At 39.5% G+C, this 20860-nt stretch overlaps 2 protein-coding genes across 7 annotated transcripts in view; one reads left to right on the top strand and one right to left on the bottom strand.

Annotated features, from left to right (window-relative positions):
• Positions 1–20860, top strand: part of tfr2 (transferrin receptor 2) — a 1009002-nt gene that overhangs the window by 963754 nt on the left and 24388 nt on the right. The gene's annotated exons all lie outside the window — the stretch shown is intronic.
• Positions 1–20860, bottom strand: part of coro2ab (coronin 2Ab) — a 45017-nt gene that overhangs the window by 2482 nt on the left and 21675 nt on the right. For 2 of the 6 annotated variants that reach the window (XM_087307896.1, XM_087307895.1), the window contains exons 7-12: positions 18999–19103; positions 18688–18784; positions 13547–13659; positions 13281–13374; positions 9668–9873; positions 1833–1903 (exon numbers count right to left, since the gene is read on the bottom strand). In XM_087307896.1, the coding sequence (XP_087164022.1) occupies positions 1841–1903; positions 9668–9873; positions 13281–13374; positions 13547–13659; positions 18688–18784; positions 18999–19103 (678 nt within the window). In that variant the 3' untranslated portion in view covers positions 1833–1840. Of the gene's footprint in view, positions 1–1832; positions 1904–4154; positions 5677–9667; positions 9874–13280; positions 13375–13546; positions 13660–18687; positions 18785–18998; positions 19104–20860 lie in introns of those variants that run through there. The other 4 variants (XM_087307893.1, XM_087307892.1, XM_087307894.1 and 1 more) reach the window with 3 other exon arrangements.

The following is a 20860-nucleotide window of genomic DNA, read 5'->3' as shown; positions in this document are numbered from 1 at the left end:
CTGTTAAACGCTAGCCTAGAGCGCTGTCTGTTGTTAAACACTAACCTAGAGCGCCATCTTCTCTTCGCCTAGAGCGCCATCTGCTGTTCAATGTTAGCGTAGAGTGCCATCTCCTGTTAAACTCTAGCCTAGAGCGCCGTCTGCTGTTAAATACTAGCCTAGAGTGCTGTCTGCTGTTAAACACTAGCCTAGAGGGCCATCTGCTGTTAAACACTAGCCTAGAGCGACATCTGCTGTTCACCTAGAGTGCTATCCCCTGTTAAACACTAGCCTAGAGCGACATCTGCTGTACACCTAGAGTGCTATCGGCTGTTAAAGCATAGCCTAGAGCACCGTCTATACTTAAACACTAGCCAAGAGCGTCATCTACTGTTAAACACTAGCCTAGAGCGCAGTCTATAGTTAAACACTAGCCTAGAGTGCCATCTTCTATTCTATTATTCTAATGTTTAATCTGCTGTTAAACATTAGTCTAGACAGCCGTCTGCTGTTAAAAACTAGCCTAAAGCGCCATCTTCTGTTCGCCTATAGGGCCATCTGCTGTTAACCTCTAGCCTAGAGCGCCATCTTCTGTTCACCTAGAGTGCCGTCTGTTGTTAAACACTAGCCTAGAGCATCAGTCTGCTGTTTAACACTAGCCTAGAGTGCCATCTTCTATTGCCTAGAGCGTCATCTGCTGTTAAACGATAGTCTAGAGCGATGTCTGTTGTTAAACACTAGCCTAGAGCGCCATCTGGTGTTAACTCTAGCCTAAAGCGTCATTTAGTGTTGAACTCTAGCCCATAGCGCTGTCTGCTTTTAAAGACTAGCCCAGAGCGCCGTCTGCTGTTAAACACTAAGCTAGAGTGTTGTCTGCTGATGAACACTAGCCTAGAGCACCGTCTGCTGTTAACCTGTAGCCTAGAGCGCCATCTGCTGTTAAACACTAACCCTCTGCTGTTAAACTCTAGCCTAGAACACCATCTTCTGTTCACCTAGAGTGATGTCCGCTTTAATCATTAGCCTAGAGCGCCATCTGGTGGTAAATTCTAGCCTAGAGCGCCATCTGGTGTTAAACTCTAGCCTCGAGCTCCATCTGATGTTAAACTCTAGCCTAGAGCGCCATCTGGTGTTAAACTCTAGCCTAGAGCGCAATCTGATGTTAAACTCTAGCCTAGAGCGACATCTGGTGTTAAACTCTAGCCTAGAGCGCCATCTGCTGTTAAACTCTAGCCTAGAGCGCCAACTGCTGTTAAACTCAGCCTAGAGCGCCATCTGCTGTTAAACTCTAGCCTAAAGCGCCATCTGCTGTAAAAATCAAAGCGCAAACTCGATTCAGGAGAGAATAGTGATGTATTTTATAAATCTTAGAATGGATTTCTCCAAGTATTCTTCGCCGCAGCTCTAATCAATCAATTAGTGATCCTGTAGAAACCAGCCAATCAAAATTCTGCGAGATTACAATCGACCAATCATTGATGACTTCATCGTTTTTACTTGCCTGTGTGTTTAACTAGTGAATAGACATGATCTGATGAAATCGGAACCAATTTTGTGTTTAAAAGACATCCAAACATGTCTTGGCTATCAAATAGTCACCAAACAGACAGACCTCACACACGTGTAGTCATTTATTCCTGTTTATTTGATCACTATTTATAGACTATTCATAGATGAGGTTTTCAGCTCTAAATTAAGCCAAGACATTAATGTTTGTCATCTATTAGACTTCCTTTTTAAACACAATAGTAGCCGGGAGCCTTTAGCATCTGATCTCATCACGCCTGCCAGAGCTGCTGCTGTTTCTGACTCCCGACACGCAATAACTATATATTCCATCTCAGAATGCTTACCTTTTCCCTCACAGTTCGTTTTCATCCGAATGATCTGAATCATGAGAGATCAGCGGTATCACATTGTGAAACTGACAATCACAAGAGAAAACGTCAGAACAACAACAGAAAAACATGCAGGACGTAAATTCACACTTCAGTAGTGGATATGACAGAATCTGAATTGTGAGCTAAAAGGCTGCAGTCATGTTAAATGTGATTTAGTGCAGAAACAAGCTTCTACATCAGACATCAGTAAATGCATGCCTCATTTTTATTTGAAGTTTGTTGAGCACAGACGCTCTGAGAGAGCAATAACACACAGCGTGAGCTCGAGTCTCTGAAGCACAGCTGGATGTAGAGCAGAAATCACTGTACTGTAACCATGATGAAGCCGTCAGGAGTTCTGGCCTTTCTTAGTGGATGTTTTAGTGTTTGATGAGCCGTGATCAGTCGTTTAATAAACCTTTTTTTAAATACAGTCTAATGGGTTGTGTGTTATTTCTGAATGCGTGTTTGCAGTCGCTTCAACCGAGCCAGATTCATTTCAGTTTAGTTTTGCACCAGTCTCTGCTCCGCACTTTGTTGCCATGGTAACTTAGGATGCTGACCTGTTCTGTTTGAGTTTCAACTGTCAGCAAAATGACACATTATGCAATAAAGACACTCACCGGCCACTTTATTAGGTACACCTGTATGACTGCTCGGTATGCAAATGTCCAATCAGCCAATCACATGGCAGCAACTCAGTGCATTTAGGCATGTAGACATGGTCAAGACGATCTGCTGCAGGTCAAACTGAGCATCAGAATGGGGGAGAAAGGTGATTTAAGTGACTTTGAACGTGGCATGGTTGTTGCAGCCAGACGGGCTGCTCTGAGTATTTCAGTAATATATATATATATATATATATATATATATATATATATATATATATATATATATATATATATATATATATATATAAATTTAACCCCTGTTAAATTGAATTTACCCCTGACTTAAAGTTACTTTTATTCAACCAGGAAGTTTTATTTAACCGGAACTGGCACGGGCTTCTCTACCCTTCATCTTCATGATCATACTCTTCTCAATAATCAATAGAAAAGCCTGTATTGACTATTACAGTGAACAAACACTTTGTATAATTGCTGACCAGATTTTTGCATGTCTCCACTGGTATTTTTGCCATGGTGATGAGCTCCAACTCATTCATGTTGGAGGGTCTCCCTCCACAGATTCTCAATTGGTTTTAAGTCAGGACTCTGGCTGGGCCACTGCAAAACATTCATGTTTTTGTTTACTAACCTTTTCTTGACCACTTTGGATATGATTCGGGTCTAAAATGTCCACAAATATAATCAAATTTTGGACATGACACTTTTGTTTAAAGGTAAATAAAAGCTTTTTGTTTCCACAGTGATCCTTATTGGACGTTGTGTAGAAGTCCATCTATTAGCCCAATGACGAAACTAACAGCATGGTCGAAGGTTTAAAGCATGTAAGCCTTTTCTAGTGCTTCTGAAAAGAATTTTGCTATTTATTAGAATTTATTTCTATTCGTTTTTAAGCTCTGAATTTAATCTGACTCCAATTTCAAGGGATCCTAAAATTTAGACTGTATTTCTAATTGTAGGAACGCATCACATTCATCATTTATGACTTAATTTAGAGTTTTGATTTCTTTGACGTTCATTAGTGACCAGACGCCGCTCAGAGTTCCACATCCCGCGTTTGCGCATCTTCTCACAGACAGTATGTCGACACTCTGAAATTAGTTAAAGGGATGCAGGATTAACTAATATTCAAATAGGCTGGTTGCAAACTGCTTACACATCCCTAAACGAATAGCAAAAAAAAGTCAAGCCCATGCATCTTGCTAAGATCATAAAGTTAAAGATAATAAATAACAAATTATTTTCAGAAGCACTAGAAAAGGCTAACATGCTTTTAACCTTCGATCATGCTGTTTGTTTCGTCATTGGGCTAATACAGGGGTTTTTTAAAGTGTGAGGCGCGCCTCCCCTGGGGGGCGCCAGAGCATGTCAGGGGAGGCGCGGGAAAAAATATAATAAAAATATAATTATTAAGTTTAATTATTATATGTATTTTTTTATTACATTTAAACGTTTTAATTAAACAAAGCAAAAAAAAAAAACGTCAAATAAGAAAACCTTTTTACCCAGAAGGCCATAGCTGTGAATTCGCTTCTGTTTGGCAAGCCCGCCAATACAGGTATATGCCTGCTAATACAATGGGTCGGTTTCTGAGACCCCCGATTCAAAGCTGTAATGAAGTTCACGGCCCTTTGGCCGCCGGGAAGAAGGAGGCGGAGAACCGACGCAGTTTTAAAATGATTTATTAATAACAGTGACGGCTGCTCCTCACGGAGGCTACCGTCTATACCAAAACAAACGGACGGCAGCTCCTCACGAAGACTGCCGTCAAACTAAAAGCAAAAGTAAAATATGTCCGGGTCCGGTCCTCGCTCGGCTTCCTCTGCCCACGTTCCTCATTTTATGATCCAGAGCTCCTTCCGTGGAATCTGAGACAGGTGCGCACCGCAGGTGTATCCACTTACGCGGTGGCCTCACTCCGTTCCCATGGCTCTCGGCCACGCCCCCTCGCCACAAAAGCCTTCAAGTTCAGGGCTTAAACCCAAAAGACGACGATATGATGATCAGTATTTGAGTTTAGGATTTACGTGGACAGGACCAGCTGATGAACCACGACCTTTATGTGTGGTTTGTCAAAATATTTTGGCTAATGACAGCATGAGACCCGCTAAACTTCGACTGGGATGGACAGTTCTTGGATCTGTTCTATTCATATTGAACCATCATCCTAGTTTTACAAACGTTATATTAAAATACTTGTTATTACTCTGTAAATAATTGCACTTTCATGCAAATGATGATAAAAGTGAGTTAACAGTCTGACATCTGTCTGTCTTTATATATACTGTATATATACTGTGTGTTTGGGAGGAGGGGGGCGCCAATGGATAAGTTGTGTCAAAAGGGAGGCCCACTGTCTTAGACTTTGAAAAACCCTGGGCTAATAGATGGACTTCTACAGTTGCCTTATCTTTTGAATAAAAAAACTGCTTGTTGAATAAGAGTCAACTTTGGCTTGTTTCCCTCGCTCGAAAGCTTGACAGAGCTCCTGCGCATAGCTACGGTTGCTAAGCCACGATTGGTGGGTGGCGGTTTTTGGGTGTGGCTTAGCGAAGGGTCAATTTGCATATATTGCCATACATTAGATTTCTATTTGGGCGACGACAGAAGTTAACTTTGTGTGAACTTTCTCAAAGAGTCCAGTAGAATAGTATAAATGAGCTCTCTCTCAGTGTTTTTGTAACATTGTTAAAATCCTCTTCTCTGATTGGCAGCTCGGGTCGGCCCTCTGCGCTGTGATTGGCTGCCGTCAGAAGGTGGCTCTCATGTGTTTGCGCATGTTCTTCAGCTCCAGCTCCAGCTCATGTATTCTATCATCTCTCTGTCTGAGTTTCTCCTGCAGATCTTCAATCTGCTCCCGCTGGCGTCGAGACTCCTGCAGCAAATGCACAACATCATGACCTTTGACCTGTGACACTAGCTGTGTTCCCTTTCAAAGGTGCAAATTAGGTTTATGCAAAACTGGAATATGGCATGAATCATCTGTGAATGGAGCAGCGATTCCCTCAAATGAGAAAGAGAAGAGACTCATCACTTTGCGCCTCAGAAGATGAAATGCAATGAATGGCGGCTTTTGGAGGCGTGAGACGGGAGTGCAGTCAGATGCTGAAGCACTGTGATGACGGACTGACGGAGGGCTGAGGCCTTTTACAATCAGCACAACATTTCAGATCTGCAACAATGGAAAGCTGGAAACATGGAGATCTGCAAATCAACATTAATGATGGGAAGACCCTCACACATTTATATCTGATCAGGGTCTGACTACATCACTGAAGCACAGACTGATGAAGGGCATGCACAGACTTTACTCACTACAGCTGTTTATAGCAGCTTGTGCATTTTTTTCTTAGCGGATAAACAGTTTATCCGACCCATTTGTGCTCATACGCTTTATTAATGCACATTTTAATGCACATCTTGGCATGTCTATTAAACATGCTTCATGCTATATTCCAAAATGCACATAAAAAATAGGTGAATTGAAACATACACTGTAAAAAAAAAACAATAATTTATAAAATAATAATAATAATTTAGCACTTTTTTCTGTATTTTGTTATTCATGTTTTTATTTTCTCCTGTTTATTTCTGCTTTTGAATTGGATTATGGGACCTTTATCTTTCTTCCAACAACTTTTATCCTTGATGTTCAAAAAAAGTGATTTTTATGAACATTTTTAATAGTTCGCAGTGCTGTATTCAGGGTGCGAATTACAGTGGGGTTTGGGGGCGCATGATCCCCCCTGAAAGGACATAAAAAAAAAATGTAGTATAGGGGGGTCAGCTCTTTAATACTGAGAAATAGTTTGCTCTGATTTGTACTTTATAATAATAATGTTAATAATTAAAAGTAATATAAAAAATAATAATAAAATATAATATACATTTTACTACCCCTATAATGGGTCATACCACAGTGAATGCTTAATCGTGCCAATCAGTCTGCCAGAAGAAAACTCATTCAACTGTCTGAAACTGGCAAATCTGGAACACTGATAAGCAACTATTCACAAGACATAACCTATATATATATATATATATATATATATACATACAGTTTAAGTCAAAATAATTAGCCACCTGTTTATTTTTTCCCCAATTTCCGTTTAACAGAGAGCAGATTTTTCAACACATTTCTAATCATAATAGTGTTAATAACTCTTTTCTAATAACTGATTTATTTTCTCTTTGTCATAATGACAGTAAATAATATTAGACTAGATAGTCTTCAAAACACTTCTTTACAGCTTGACTAGTTTGTTTTGGAACGATCTTGCACTCTCTTCAAGAACAGCTCAAACTTTTGAGTCTTTTCAGAGGTCACTGAAAACACACTTATTTTCTTTAGCTTTTAATCATGTGATGCGAGTTTGATGTATTTTGGTTTTGTGTATATTTGCATGCATTTTATGTGTTTTATGTACAGCACTTTGGTACCCGTTGTGGTTTGTTGAAAGTGCTATAGAAATAAAGTGAGTTGAGCTGAGTTAACTAGGTTAATTAAGTTAACAAGGCAGGTGTAGGGTCCGCCTGTTTGGTCCAACGACGGCAGCCAATCAGACGGCAGAAGGATTCTTGCGCGTCACTGTCTTCTTTTAAGCACAAATAGTATTGAGTTAAATACATATATAAATTTGATATGAGTATATCTTTCGTTTTATCTGACTCAAATAATAAAACATTGATAAAGTTATTTTGTTTCCTTTTACATTATTTTAGATTATGATTGAATATTCTTTTAATTTGTTATTATACCTTATTCTCATTTACTCAGATTCCTATAGCATCTCGAGTCTTGCACCGGCCGGGTATACAATCTCTTAATACAAGCTTGTCAGTCTTGGTCATTAAACAGAGGCGATTAACCACTCTCCTAAAAAGGCAGAACACTACTTACTCAATTTAGGAGATTTTTATGTGGTCCCCATAGATATGTTATCTACTTAATCAAGACAAAGTATTTTAATAATAATCGCACAGGATTATAAGTTTGTAGATGAAGGCCTGAATATCCACATTTAAATTAATTTCAACAATATTTTGTTGTTCTAAATAGAAAACCCACAGTTGGCCTTTTGCAGTCTACGTATACATGAAATAATGCCAATTTGCTAGTCGGATCTCTAACAACATTGAATAGCGTGCCACGCTGCTCCGTCTAACATGTTTTAGTCCGTTACTAACCGGTACAGTGGCTTGTAGTGCTATGGACAACAACATTTATCAGTGATAATAACACGAGGACTATTTGAATAATTCAAAACATAACAATTTATTTATCAGGTAAACAGGATAATTCAAAGATCAATTCAAGCAATCAAAACATTAATCAATTCATTATGTAACATCAATCAATCAAAATTACATTAGTGAAACGTTTAGCCAATTCAAAGTATATAAATGAAAGTTTAGAAGTTTACCTGAAGATGAAAAAGACTACACACAGCAATTGTGCGGGAGATCTGGATACAGATTCCCCGACTTCTCTGCCACCTTCCCTTAAGTACCCATCTTTGCACCTCAGGGTGTTTCTTTGATATTTACATTTGGCCATCTCTCTACAGGACATTTTCATGGGAAGAAGTTTCGGTTGGGGTTTCTGTGGTATTACCATTTGTGTGTTTCTTTGTTCTTGGTGAGGGGATGTTTTGCTTGAGGGGCCTGATTATAATTTTATTACCGGACCGAGGGCAAATGTTTCAATATCTAAAGGGGTGAGACCTTCTTTATCAGACACACTGGAACCTTCAATGTGTTAGGTAAACAGAGACAAAAGGGGAGAGGGTATAACAGGAGATACGTGTCCGGGGGAAGTTTCGCTCTCACACTGAGAGCGACAGATGTGAGCTCTTTGATGCTTATCAGGTAGCTGTTCTCATTAAAACACAGATGTCGTAAATAATCATTCCTGATACCAGCCTTACACAGGTTAGGGTAATTGGGCAAGTTATTGTATCACGATGGTTTGTTCTGTAGACTATCGGAAAAAAAAGCTTAAAGGGGCTAATAATATTGATCTTAAAAGGGTTTTTAAAAAATTAAAAACTGCTTTTATTCTAGCCGAAATAAAACAAATAAGACTTTCTCCAGAAGAAAAAATATTATCAGACATACTGTGAACATTTCCTGAATCTGTTCAACATCATTTGGGAAATATTTAAACAAGAAACAAAAAAAATCAAGGGGGGCTAATAATTCTGACTTCAACTATATATATATATAGCTTAAAAGTAAAGTCAAATTACATGCATAGTTTGTCTTACAGTGAACTTAATAGTAGCTAATCGGATACTGTAGGTCAAAATACACAAAATGTCCCACAAAACACTGAAAACTTAAACACATTTTATTAATAAATTAGTTGTAATTTAAACAAATACATACATTTGATTCATTGAAGCATGTATGTATTGTGTAACATCAATGTAAAATTTGCACCGTGGCTAAATTGTCTGGGTTGGTGTTGTAGATTATGCTACAAAAACCTTGTAATAAACTGGAGCACATTTTCTGTTATTTTTTCGCTATGTATAATTTCTTATAATGACAAAAGTTTTGACAAGGATCTATAATAACTTGACTAGTTGATCATTTGTAAAATTGTCAGAAGGTGGATTTCTCTGCTGAATCATCTGTTCTGCATCCCAATCATCAACAATACTGTAGAAGACCTACTGAAACCAGCATGGAGCCAAGATCCTCACAGAAATCAGTCAAGTTTGGTGAAGGAGAAATCATGGTTTGGGGTTACATTCAGTATTCAGTTATATTCTATACTGGACATTATTTCTGTTCAGTGATGAGACTTTTGTCTAAGCAGAGTCAGACCTTACTGTCCTAAAGAGATCATTCAAAGTCAAGACATGATCATATTTTATTGTGCTCAAATAAGCAAAATCTAGAGGCCTTTGCCTTTCATATAAGCCACATCTGAGAGCAAACAATCAACTAGTAGTCAAGTTATTACTTGCTGTTTCTAAAACTTGAATAGGCCATAAGACTTTTGTCAGGTAGTGTATATTATTTAAAACGACTAAAATGTCAATAAAGTCACTAGAGAGTTGAATTTTCAACATCAAAAGTCGACAGAGCAGAGATCAACATCCCATAATGCAATTCACAATTGAAAAAAGACCAAAAACACACAAAATAGGAAAATACAAAAAGATAAAATACCTCTGTCTCCGGTGCACAGGCTTCTGCTCCGCTCACACTGAAGGACGTCCAGTTTTGGCTCTGGGTGTCGTCGTCCGTCCAGTCTCGCAGGTCAGCGAGGAGATCAGGAGGAGGCTGTTCTACATTCTGATTGGCTGCTGGCTCTGTTTCCGTGAGGCAGGGGTCAAACCATTCAGATTTGGGTCTCAGAGACATCAGCAGCGGTCCTACAGGACGGACAGACACAAAACACCTTTCTCTAGTCATCACTTTAAATGATCAACAGCTTTACTCCAGGCTTTTATATCATGGCTTTTATGTCATGGGTTTTAATAATGGTAATTCTGTTTGGAAGTCACACGAAACTGGAAAATAAAATATCTCCGAAGTGCAGGAATAACACATATCAGTGTCATAATAGACATTGACATATATTGCATTAGTAGCTGGGTTTCCATCGACATATTTTCATGCACATTTTGGAATATAGTATAGAAAACTGCACCAAGATGCACATAAATATTGAAAATGCTCATAAGAGATGTATCCACACAACTGAGGACATGGAAGGATTTTCTGGACCATTTTAAAATGTAATATATTCAACATGTGGACACATAAATTGTGACATAATCCAAATGCAATTGCAAATCCCGCAATGAGGTTTGCATTTCACGAACGCACAGTGACTGTCACATTTCAAATACACTTTGCTTTTTCATTTGCAAATGCATTTCCCACATCTTATAAGCCATTAGCCATCAGTAATATTAATTGCCACACTTGCATTTTATTTATCTCTGCGTTCTGCACATAACCTGTCAAAACTCAAATGGAATCTTGATTAAAGGCATATCTTGTTAGTAAATTATACACACAGTGCACCACATGACAGTATGATACATAAGTGTGCTCCACGCAGGTGGAACCACCTTTAGGACACACTCCTCCTGTCTTAAAGGGTCATGACACCCCCCCACTTTCGGTTCAAGTCCACCTCAGATTTTTTTAAAAAGATGCATCATAATGGGCGGAGCTTCGCGAGCAAAGGGCAGGAGTGGGCGTGGCCAGCAGAGGAGAAGGAGGGGAGCGAACAACTGTTGTCAGTCGGCTCACAAAATGAGACACAAACCGTGAGGAGACGCATGAGTTTATAGTTTACAAAGTTAAAATGCAAGAAATGAACAGTAATTTAATGCCCTGCTACATTTGTTATTCGTAATTTCATACACAGATAACAACAATCTATATCATTATAAAGATAATGGTGTTCATATAAACACTATAAATGAGGACGTCTCCCTCAGTCCCCTGGGCTGAATGCAGACTCAGTGCAGCAGGTCTCTTGCCCTGTCTGTTTTAACCATTAGCCCTGCTGATAATCTGGAGGATTTAGGTGAACACAGCAGCACGCACGGCAATGTGTCTAAATGAGAACGAACTCCTGATAAAAGACGACGTCCGCCATTCTCCAATTCTCGTACTGCTCTCCTGACAAAAATGCTTGCTGCACACAAACAGCTTTGCTGTATCGGCCCTGACAGCATCGCGGGGAAAAACATGCAACAAACCCTGTGGATCACGGAAACAAACACACACCACCCTTCATGAACGGCTAAATACTGTGTGGTGTGGGTCCGTGTCTCACAGCTTGGCACTGGCAGGTTTGTCTTGCCTTCGGAAAGCACGTGCAGTCATGAATAATTAAGAACCCGGCTCTTCTCATAGGATAAGAAACCTCCGCTATGAATAATAATGAGAAACCGATGAGTCATCATTTTTTTGATCCGCCCCAAAAATCATGTTAAACCCGGAAGCTGAAATGAGCTGACAAAAGCTTAAAATTATCCAGTTTACCCCACAATTAAAGCTGACAGGTGCAGACATTGTCTTAACTGATGCTCAACGCACACACATCCCATACAATCTCGAAAAAAAGTACTTGAGGGTTTCGTGAACCTTTAAATGTTTCAAATAATAAAAACAAATACATATTTTTTGTTAAAAATGTTTATTTAGCATTTTATTATATTAGTATAATATTGTATTTTATTAAATAAAAAAACTATACCACCCCTCCCCCTCCGTTGACCATTTGATTGATCAGTTGCAGCTGAATATTATTGCATTGCTCGGTTATTCACATGTTCAAAATGGACAGAAGAATGAAGAGACGTGGAGCGCAAAATAGAAAAGGAAACAAGAATAAACAATGCCTTAAAATGAAAACTGCCATGACAAATTAGATAATAAGAGATTGGTAAGCTTTACCCACACTATTATTACCAGACTTCTAATCAACTTTTATTGTTTTTAAGTCACAACTTTAATTATTAATTATCGCCACGGAGTCACTAGGATTTTACAGACGAGGTGGTTTGGTCCAGGCAGGGGCACAGGGACACACGGACACACATGGATTGCATCCAGAATCACATACTTCTATTATTACTATTTTATATATTTGATCATAACGATTATTAAGCCTCTTAAAACTGACACATGAACAAATAGTCAGAATATTCACATTTCTTGGAACTAAAATGTTTATTAATTCTTCAAGACACATTTTTATACCATATACATGCTTTTATACATTTAAAATGCATCATATTGATACATCAGGCCTTTTGGCAACTTTCTTTTTTGCTAAAAACTATTTCAAAAGTTCACACTTGGATATTGTTTGACAAATGTTAGCAGGTTTGACATCCCGGGAGAGAACCGTGAGCTCGGAGATAGTTGAGCCCAGGGCTCCCGCCTGGACAATAGATGTAAGGGGAGTACGAGATCAGGTGGTTCTGGAGAGCTCCCCGTGGTAAAGGAGGAAAGGAGGAGAAAGGGTGGAGGGGGGTTTATTCGGAAAACTAAGGTAAGGGAGTAGTTCTAGCTAGGCTACTTATAGTGAGTTTGGATTAATCTGATTGGCTAACTAATGATTGTAGATGGGTGACCAGCTGCAGTCAATCATAATTATATCAAAATTAGTTTGTGAAACTTCACTTAAATTTTTGTTACAAAAACGTTTGCCCATAACATTTTGATTAAATATTTCAGGCAGTTTGTCTCTGTATTATTTAAACACTAAACATTACACATCTTTCATGCAAAGACAGACAGTATGACAGTATGCATGTGAGAAGTGATTGCAAAAGGGGGCGAAAACTTGAACCCGCATACCCCTAATGAACTTTAACTATGAAAACTGGACTGACAGAGTATCAGTTCACTATCATTTTCTATGTGAAGCTGCTTTGACACAATCTACAATTTTAAAAGCGCTTCAGAAATAAAGATGAACTGAAATGTCTGACATCTACATGGAAACCTGTCAATCAAATGATTTTGCATTGGGAAATGACGTCACTCACAGTCGACCTCATTTAGCTAATCAGATATGTTAATGTACAGTTAAATCTACAGTATAATAATGGAAAAAGGTCAATTCACAGCTGTACATTAACATGTCTGATCATAAAATTGAGGTTGACAGTGAATGACGTCACTCCCCAATAAAATAGTCCCACCCATAACCCAACAAGGCTACTCAGAAGACAAATATGATTGGCTGTTTGGGCTGTCAGTCAAACATCTGTCTTAAAGGTGGACTGATAAAGAGTCCAGTGTGACCCACCTTTATTCTGCCCCATCAGCCACTCATTTGCGGTCATGGCCGGTTCATTGGCTGCTGTCATGGGATAGATATCCTCAGGGAAGCCCTCTGATTGCTGCCAGAAACAAAAACATCATATTCCACCACAACTCTCTTTACATTCATCCCTATGATAAACAAGCTCCTCCCACACACAGGCTGCTCCCACATACCAACCCACTAATATACTAACTCCTCCCACACTGGCTCCTCCCAGGCTCCACCCACATTCTCAGTGGTTTTCTCACCTTGCGCGGCACACAGAAGCTCAGCGGCTCCAGCAGGTCTTTGACGGTCAGCAGCCTGTAGAATCTGAAGACTTCACACACCCTGATGTTCAGGCCCCGTTTGGGCATCACACCTAAACACACCAGCCAATGGGTGACTCTTCACATCGACGGGCTTCTTTTTTGCTTTGTTTAAAAGTGTTTTTATTGAACATGTTAGACATGAAACATGCAATACAGGGAGTTTAACTTTTTCTTTAGACGAAACTCGTCACACACATTTACATCTAGGTTGTATAAGGGCCTACTCACACTATGCCATCCGTACCGTGCCCAGGCCCGTTTCCCGGATCGTTTGAGAAGTGTGAGTGCGCTGAATCGCGCTCAAGCACGGTTCACTTAGCCGGCCCTGGCCCAGTTGGAAGAGGTGGGCCTGAGCGCGGTACACTTGGGCTTTGGCACGGTACGCTTGTGTGGATTTATTAATCATTCTTACTGTTCAGTGAACGCAAACTGCCGTAGTTTATTAAAGACGCAAACTCCTCACAGCACGCCAGCTGCGCACCTTCAGCAGACCTCCTCATTCCTGCAGCACGAGAGCTTAATGATTGTTTATGAGCGCCAAAAGTGGCGGATCTGTTCGGCGAAATATCTGACTGCGTGTCAAACGACTGAAACTATATAACTAGAGAAATCTCCACTGTGCTACTGGGTGAGAGCGTATGGCAAGCCGTTTTAGCATTTAAACCTTGTTCAGACTATCCATAAATATATTTAGAGATATCTCTAATTATATTTTGACTAGTCATAATTATAATTCGACTAGTCAGAATGACAATTAGAGATATCTGCAATTACAATAGTACTAGTACGAAATCAGATTGGAGATATCTGCAAATATATTATGACTAGTCATATTCCTTCGTTGACTTCCATTGAAAAATATTTGCAGATATCTCTAAATGAGTTTTGACTCGTCAAAAATCCAATTCAAGATATCTACAACTGTAATTCGACTATTAGTAAATTAATTAGAGATATCTTCAAATATATTTGTAAATATCTCTAAATATGAGGAATTAAAGATTTCTCCAAATGTATTATGACTAGTAAAAACTCAGAGATATCTCTAATTACAATTGTGACTAGTCAAAACTCATTTAGAGATATCTGCAAATATTTTTCAATGGAAGTCAATGGAGGAATATGACTAGTCAGTCATAATATTTTTGCAGATATCTCCAATCTGATTTCGTACTAGTACTATTGTAATTGCAGATATCTCTAATTGTTATTCTGACTAGTCGAATTATAATTATGACTAGTCAAAATATAATTAGAGATATCTCTTATATATTTATGGAGTCAGAACAAAGATTTAAATGCTAAAAAGGCTTGCCATAGAGAGCGCCTCTGAACAGCTCAGCAGCGATGACGTAAGCGTGCCGAGGCCCGATATGGTGTGAGCGCGGGCCGTCAGGGGAGACCGGAGGGGGGACAAGCTTGCTTTGGCCCGGTTCGAGGCAACTGTACCTAGTGTGAGTACGGCCTAAAACAGGGGTTTTCAAACTGTGGGTCGCACAGTGAACAAAGGTGGGTCGCGTAACGTCACATAGCTGCAGCTATATTTACATAGCGGTGAATCAAAACCAGTACGATTGACGGCAATAACTCAAAAACCTCTTAACATAAAAATATCTATAGTGTGCTTCCTACAAAAACACAAAGCTGGTTATGTTTCACAGCGTTTTTTTTTCTCTTTTTTCGCTCAACATTACGAGCACTGCTCCGTTTGAGCCCTCGCAATCTGCGTTTAGTCGGTAGAGCTCAGAGCGGAGCTCTCAGTAAGGGACCGTCGGAAAAGAGCTAATTTTTTTTCTTTTTTTTTTAGCTCCATCCTGCGTGTTTTATTTTAAACACAACAAATTTTCTCTTAAATGAGCACAAACAGTTACTAAAGTAGTCGAATGCTTCATTATAGATCTGTGCATTCTCACATGAACACCTCTGTTATCAAACAAAACACAATGAGAGATTCACTAGCTGCTCTTCACTAAATAACTATAGTAGCTTATGCAAATCAATATGCAAATACAATCAAAAGTGAAGTAGATTTTATAGCTTTATTTAATTTCTGGATAGACCATTGATTTTAATAGGCTAAACCTTTTATTTTATTGTCAATATTTTCTAATGTTTGCTATGTATTCCATCATTTGAAGCTGTTTGTTTTCCCATATTTTTTGCATCCGAAAGTTAACAGATTGCTAATCAATAAATAGCTATAGTGCTACCTGTTAGTTTTAACGTCAGCTAATGTTATTGAAGGGCATAGATGTTATGGATAATAGTAATAGTAATGTAACTACCCCCATCATTCCTTCCTCAAGCAAATGTGTAAATATTAGATCTATTCAGCAATAATTTTAATTGCATTTGCATATTTATCTGATGTTTTACCAGCTTGTAGTAGTCAATCAAAAAGCTATTTAGTTTCTTATGACTATACACTAGCAGTGGATTTGTGACGGGGCTTGTTCATAGTCAAGGAGGTTGATCAAAGGTCGATCATATTCTCTTCTAAAAAAAAGAAGAGTATCTTTTTCAACCAAAAATGATCACAGTTACAGCCAGCATCCAAAAAGCACAAAAAGCGCTTTTTGTGCATATCAAATCGCAAAATCCAAAAAGCCACACACCATATATTTTTGACTGCTTTGAAAGGATACATTTTTTACCCATTTTTTCATATTAAAATATTATGGTGGGGTTTGAGATTGAATTAGTTGCCTAGGTGGGTCCCAGAATAAAAAATTTGGGAATCCCTGGAATAAAATATCTGTATGACTATAAATAAGTAAAAGGGAAGAAAGAGATCAGGGAAAGTTCTACTCTTCTAAAGCCTGGTTCCCACTACAGGATTTTAAACATCAGCAGATCGCTGTGCCGTTCACACTACATGACTTGACTTTGTGTCTTTTAATCTCTGTGGTGTTCACACTACGCAACACTCCGTGAACGATCCACAAGAGGGGGGTCACACACTACATGATCTGACAACAACTCATTCCCCATCAGCTCATTCAAGCTACCTAACCACAGCCAATGAAATTTTGAGGGAGGAGTCGTCAGAAAAAAAGCTGAACACTATTGGCTGCTTGTGTGCTGATGACATCACTGACAGCGTTTCAAGCTTTGGAGAAAGCATTTAAAAACATCGTCAAATCAGCTGATTTATCAGCGGATTAATCGCTCATCTGCAGGTTCCAGTGGATAGATACACAGAGAGTTTTTAATTTTTGTAATTTTATAACTCTTTGAAATAAAACTAACATATTTATAACACCCTGCCGTTTTCTAACTATCAGTGTATTTCTTTCTGACATTGTTATTTTTTTTATTACAAAACAGTAAAGAACTGAGCATTTCTGCCTTAAATTACCATATTGGTCAAAATGACTGCCTGCATGTCTGATACTTTTCACTGTGACTTTAAATATGTGTGCATTTTCTTGCCTGGCAACTTCCTGCTAACATAAACAAAACTTTCTGATGGCAAAAACATCAATTTACTTCAGATATCTTCAAAACAGCATATTATGTGCAGTGAAATAGCTCCTGTTTGAAAGTGAAAATGAAAGCCAAGCCTTTTAAGTGTTTTAGTATCTTAACTACATATTTATAGGCTGCATTACCAAAAAAAAGATTATATTTTTAGGGTAATGGTGTCATTAAATATGATGCCAGACATTCAAAGCTTAATTTTAATATCTCAATAATAGCTTTGAATGTAAACATGTTGTGACAGTATGGCGTTTTATATGAGAACGGTCAGAATGAGCAGTATGGTAATTCTAATAGTTACAGAATTCTAGTTCCACTGTTAATATATCCTCCTCTCATGTCTGTGCTGAAGCGAGTGCACCGATGCCTATTCTGACCAATCACAGATGTTTCTGCTGAGCTCCTGAACACACAGACATTCAGCTCATGCTGATCTGCTCTCTCATTGGCTGCAGCTCGTCACTACATCTGACCACACGTGGGGTTGAGTCGGCCGACCGCTCTGGAATATTTAGCATGCTGAACGTTGAATTTCCGTCTGCGAGGTGTCGGCGACGCGTCAGCGAGCCTCGTTGATGCGTTGTTCAGTAGTTCACACATGAAGAGCGGCGAGCGCCGAGCACCCGCAGATTTCTTCCCGATCACAGCCCGATCTGTCGGCGAGCTCGTTAACTTCCAAATCGGGCTCAAATCAGGCTTAAAATCCTTTAGTGTGAACTAGGCATAAAGTAACTGAAGGCTCCATCTTCTATACGGGATCTAAAACAGGTCGCCAAGTCAGATAAAACACATCGGTATATCCTCTTATAGTATATCCTATCTATTTTAAGGTAAAGTGGTGTAAAATGAGCCTTTGCTTAAAGGCTGGAGCACATCGACATCACTCTTAAGGCCGCTGCACACTGAATCCAAAATTTTTGTCTGAAATTTTCACACATAGGGTGACACGGTGGCTCAGTGGTTAGCACTTTGGCCTCACAGCAAGAAGGTCACAGGTTCGAGTCAGTTGGCATTTCTGTGTGGAGTTTGCATGCTTTCCTCCAGGTGCTCCGGTTTCCCCCACAGTCCAAACACATGCACTATTGGGGAATTGATTAATTAAATTAGTGTGTGTAAATGAGTATGTATGGGTGTTTCCCAGTGATGGGTTGCAGCTGGAAGGTGTAACATACACTACTATGTGTATGTTCCACATTATGTATTTGTGTTGCCCTTTAAGAGCTACACACCAACCCTGCAGCGTGTGCGCTTTGGGAGTCAGTCTGCGTGTGTGAGGAGAGGGAGAAAGGAGTGTGCGCGCTGCTCTTCCCCACAAAATGCTCTACTTTTGAACAGTTTATTTTGTGTGTTGAATTGTAATTCTTGTGACGCTGAAGGAGGCTGACTATAAAGGTTTGAGTCTGAAATTATATTATTGTCTCGAAGCTCTTTTTTTTCAATGGCTATCCGGTGCAAAGCGTCACAAAGGGCATCCACTGTATAAAACATATGCTGGAGTAGTTGGTGGTTCATTCCGCTGTGGTGAACTCTGATAAATCAGAGACTAAGCAGAAGGAAAATGAAAGAATGAGTGTGCAAAAAGCATTAATGTGTGTTACCCAAGCCACTCTGAGGGGACGAAGACTGATATTCGGACAGGAAGTGAACATAGGGCTTCACCGCACTGACCGCGTAATAGCGAATGTTACCGTCACCCTACAAACACAAACAGAGAGATTGCACAGCACATTTAGCTAAATAAATGTCTTGTTTTCCAATACAACCATCATCCAACCATTCTGAAAATCAGCTTTTAATTTTAGAAAACCCCCTTTGTGAGTAAAATTTAGTCTTCTTTATTTGATTTACAGTGTTGTGCTTGTGTATTAGAAAAAAACGGACAACAGTTATAATAACAAAAGATATATACCTTTCCAGCCAGATACAGCATGTGTGTGTCAGCGTCATAAAATGGGAAAATGACCCCTGAACCTCCATCCAAATCCTCCTCCAGCAGCGGCTCTGACAGATCCTCCTAAGCAAACACACACACACACACACACACACACACACACACACACACACACACACACACACACACACACGCGATTTTGTTTTCCTAAAATAGGTTTTGCACGATTTTCACAAGTCATTTGTACATTTTAGGCAAGGCAAATTTATTTCTATAGCACAATTCATACACAGTGGCAATTCAAAGTGCTTCACATTAACATGAATAAAAGTGACAAGCATAAGAAAAATAAAAACAAATAATAAAAATGAATAAAAACAGATAAAAACAGATTAAATGTGGTAAAACAGGTTATAAAAGAATGAAAAACAAGAGAAAACATATTAGGCCGTACTTACACTAGGTACAGTTTCCTCGAACCGGGCCAAAGCACGCTTGTCCCCCCTCCCGTCTCCCCCGACGGCCCGCGCTCACACTACAAACAGGCTTCGGCATGCTTACGTCATCGCTGCTGCGCTGTTCAGTGAGAAGCGCTCTCTCACTCAGCAGCACAGTGGAGATGCTTGTATCTGAGATCTTGTGCTTTTGGTCATGACTAGGCCCACACAGAATCTGCGCTTGCAGATTTCCGCAGATTTTAGCCCATTATTGATTCTGTTCATTTACTTGTGTAAATGTGTGTAAACCTTTATTGATTCGGTTTTTAAATTAATTTCAGCAATATTATTGACAAATATTAAAATGTTTATATGATTCATTTACAATACAGTTTGTAAAGTAATATTTTCTAACAAAAACTGCCTACTTTCATCTGAGAAATATCGCTAAGTTACGAAGTATGCTATCCATCTCAGATGCAGAACAGCTAGTCCATGCTTTTATGACCTCTAGGCTGGATTACTGTAATGCTGTTTGCTGGCTGACCAGCATCCTCTATTAACAAACTTCAGCTAGTACAGAATGCAGCTGCCAGAGTTCTTACCAGGTCTAGAAAATATGATCATATCACCCCAATGTTATCCTCCTTACACTGGCTGCCTGATCAGTTTCGTATTGAATTTAAAATATTACTTCTTACCTATAAAGCTCTAAATAATCGAGCTCCTGTTTATCTAACCAACCTTCTGTCTCGCTACAATCCAACTCGCTCTTTAAGATCTCAAAACTCAGGGCTTCTGGTAGCACCTAGAATAGCAAAGTCTACTAAAGGAGGTCGAGCCTTCTCATTTATGGCTCCTAAACTCTAGAATAGCCTTCCTGATGATGTCCGAGGCTCAGACACACTCTCCCAATTCAACACTAGATTAAAGACCTATCTGTTTAGCAAAGCATACACTTGTGCATCAGTTAGCAGTGTGATACATGAATGTGCCCCACACAGGTTTCTGCATCTCGTACATCAAGGACCGGGATTGAGTTGAACAGCAGCTACGCTAATTATTCTCGCTAATTATTCTCGCTAATTATTCTCTTTATTCTTTCCACCTGGGGATACTCATCCCGAGGCCCTCAGATTATGCAGCGCCACTGATTGGATCCAAGACCAGCGACGAGATGATCCCAAGGTTTCCATAATCCTGGACCAGGCCGTATCCTGAGCAGCTGCTGTGGTGGTCATGGAGGAGTGGAGAGCATGAGACTGATTCCAGTGATGCTCCAGGGACAGACGAGTCTTCGCTGAGGTCCAGCTTCCAGCCTCCGGCGCCTAGACTGCAGCTCTGCACAAGACGTTTGGCCATTGGAGACAAGGTCGTGCCCAACAAAGTCTGGTTTCTCTTGAGGTTTTTTAATTCTTCACTTTCGCCAATTGGTGAAGTTTG

The sequence above is a fragment of the Danio rerio genome, chromosome 23, assembly GCF_052040795.2.
Source record: "Danio rerio strain M-AB ecotype USA chromosome 23, GRCz13ab, whole genome shotgun sequence".
Classification (NCBI taxonomy): Eukaryota; Metazoa; Chordata; class Actinopteri; order Cypriniformes; family Danionidae; genus Danio; species Danio rerio.
This window is presented reverse-complemented; position numbering and strand designations above follow the sequence as displayed.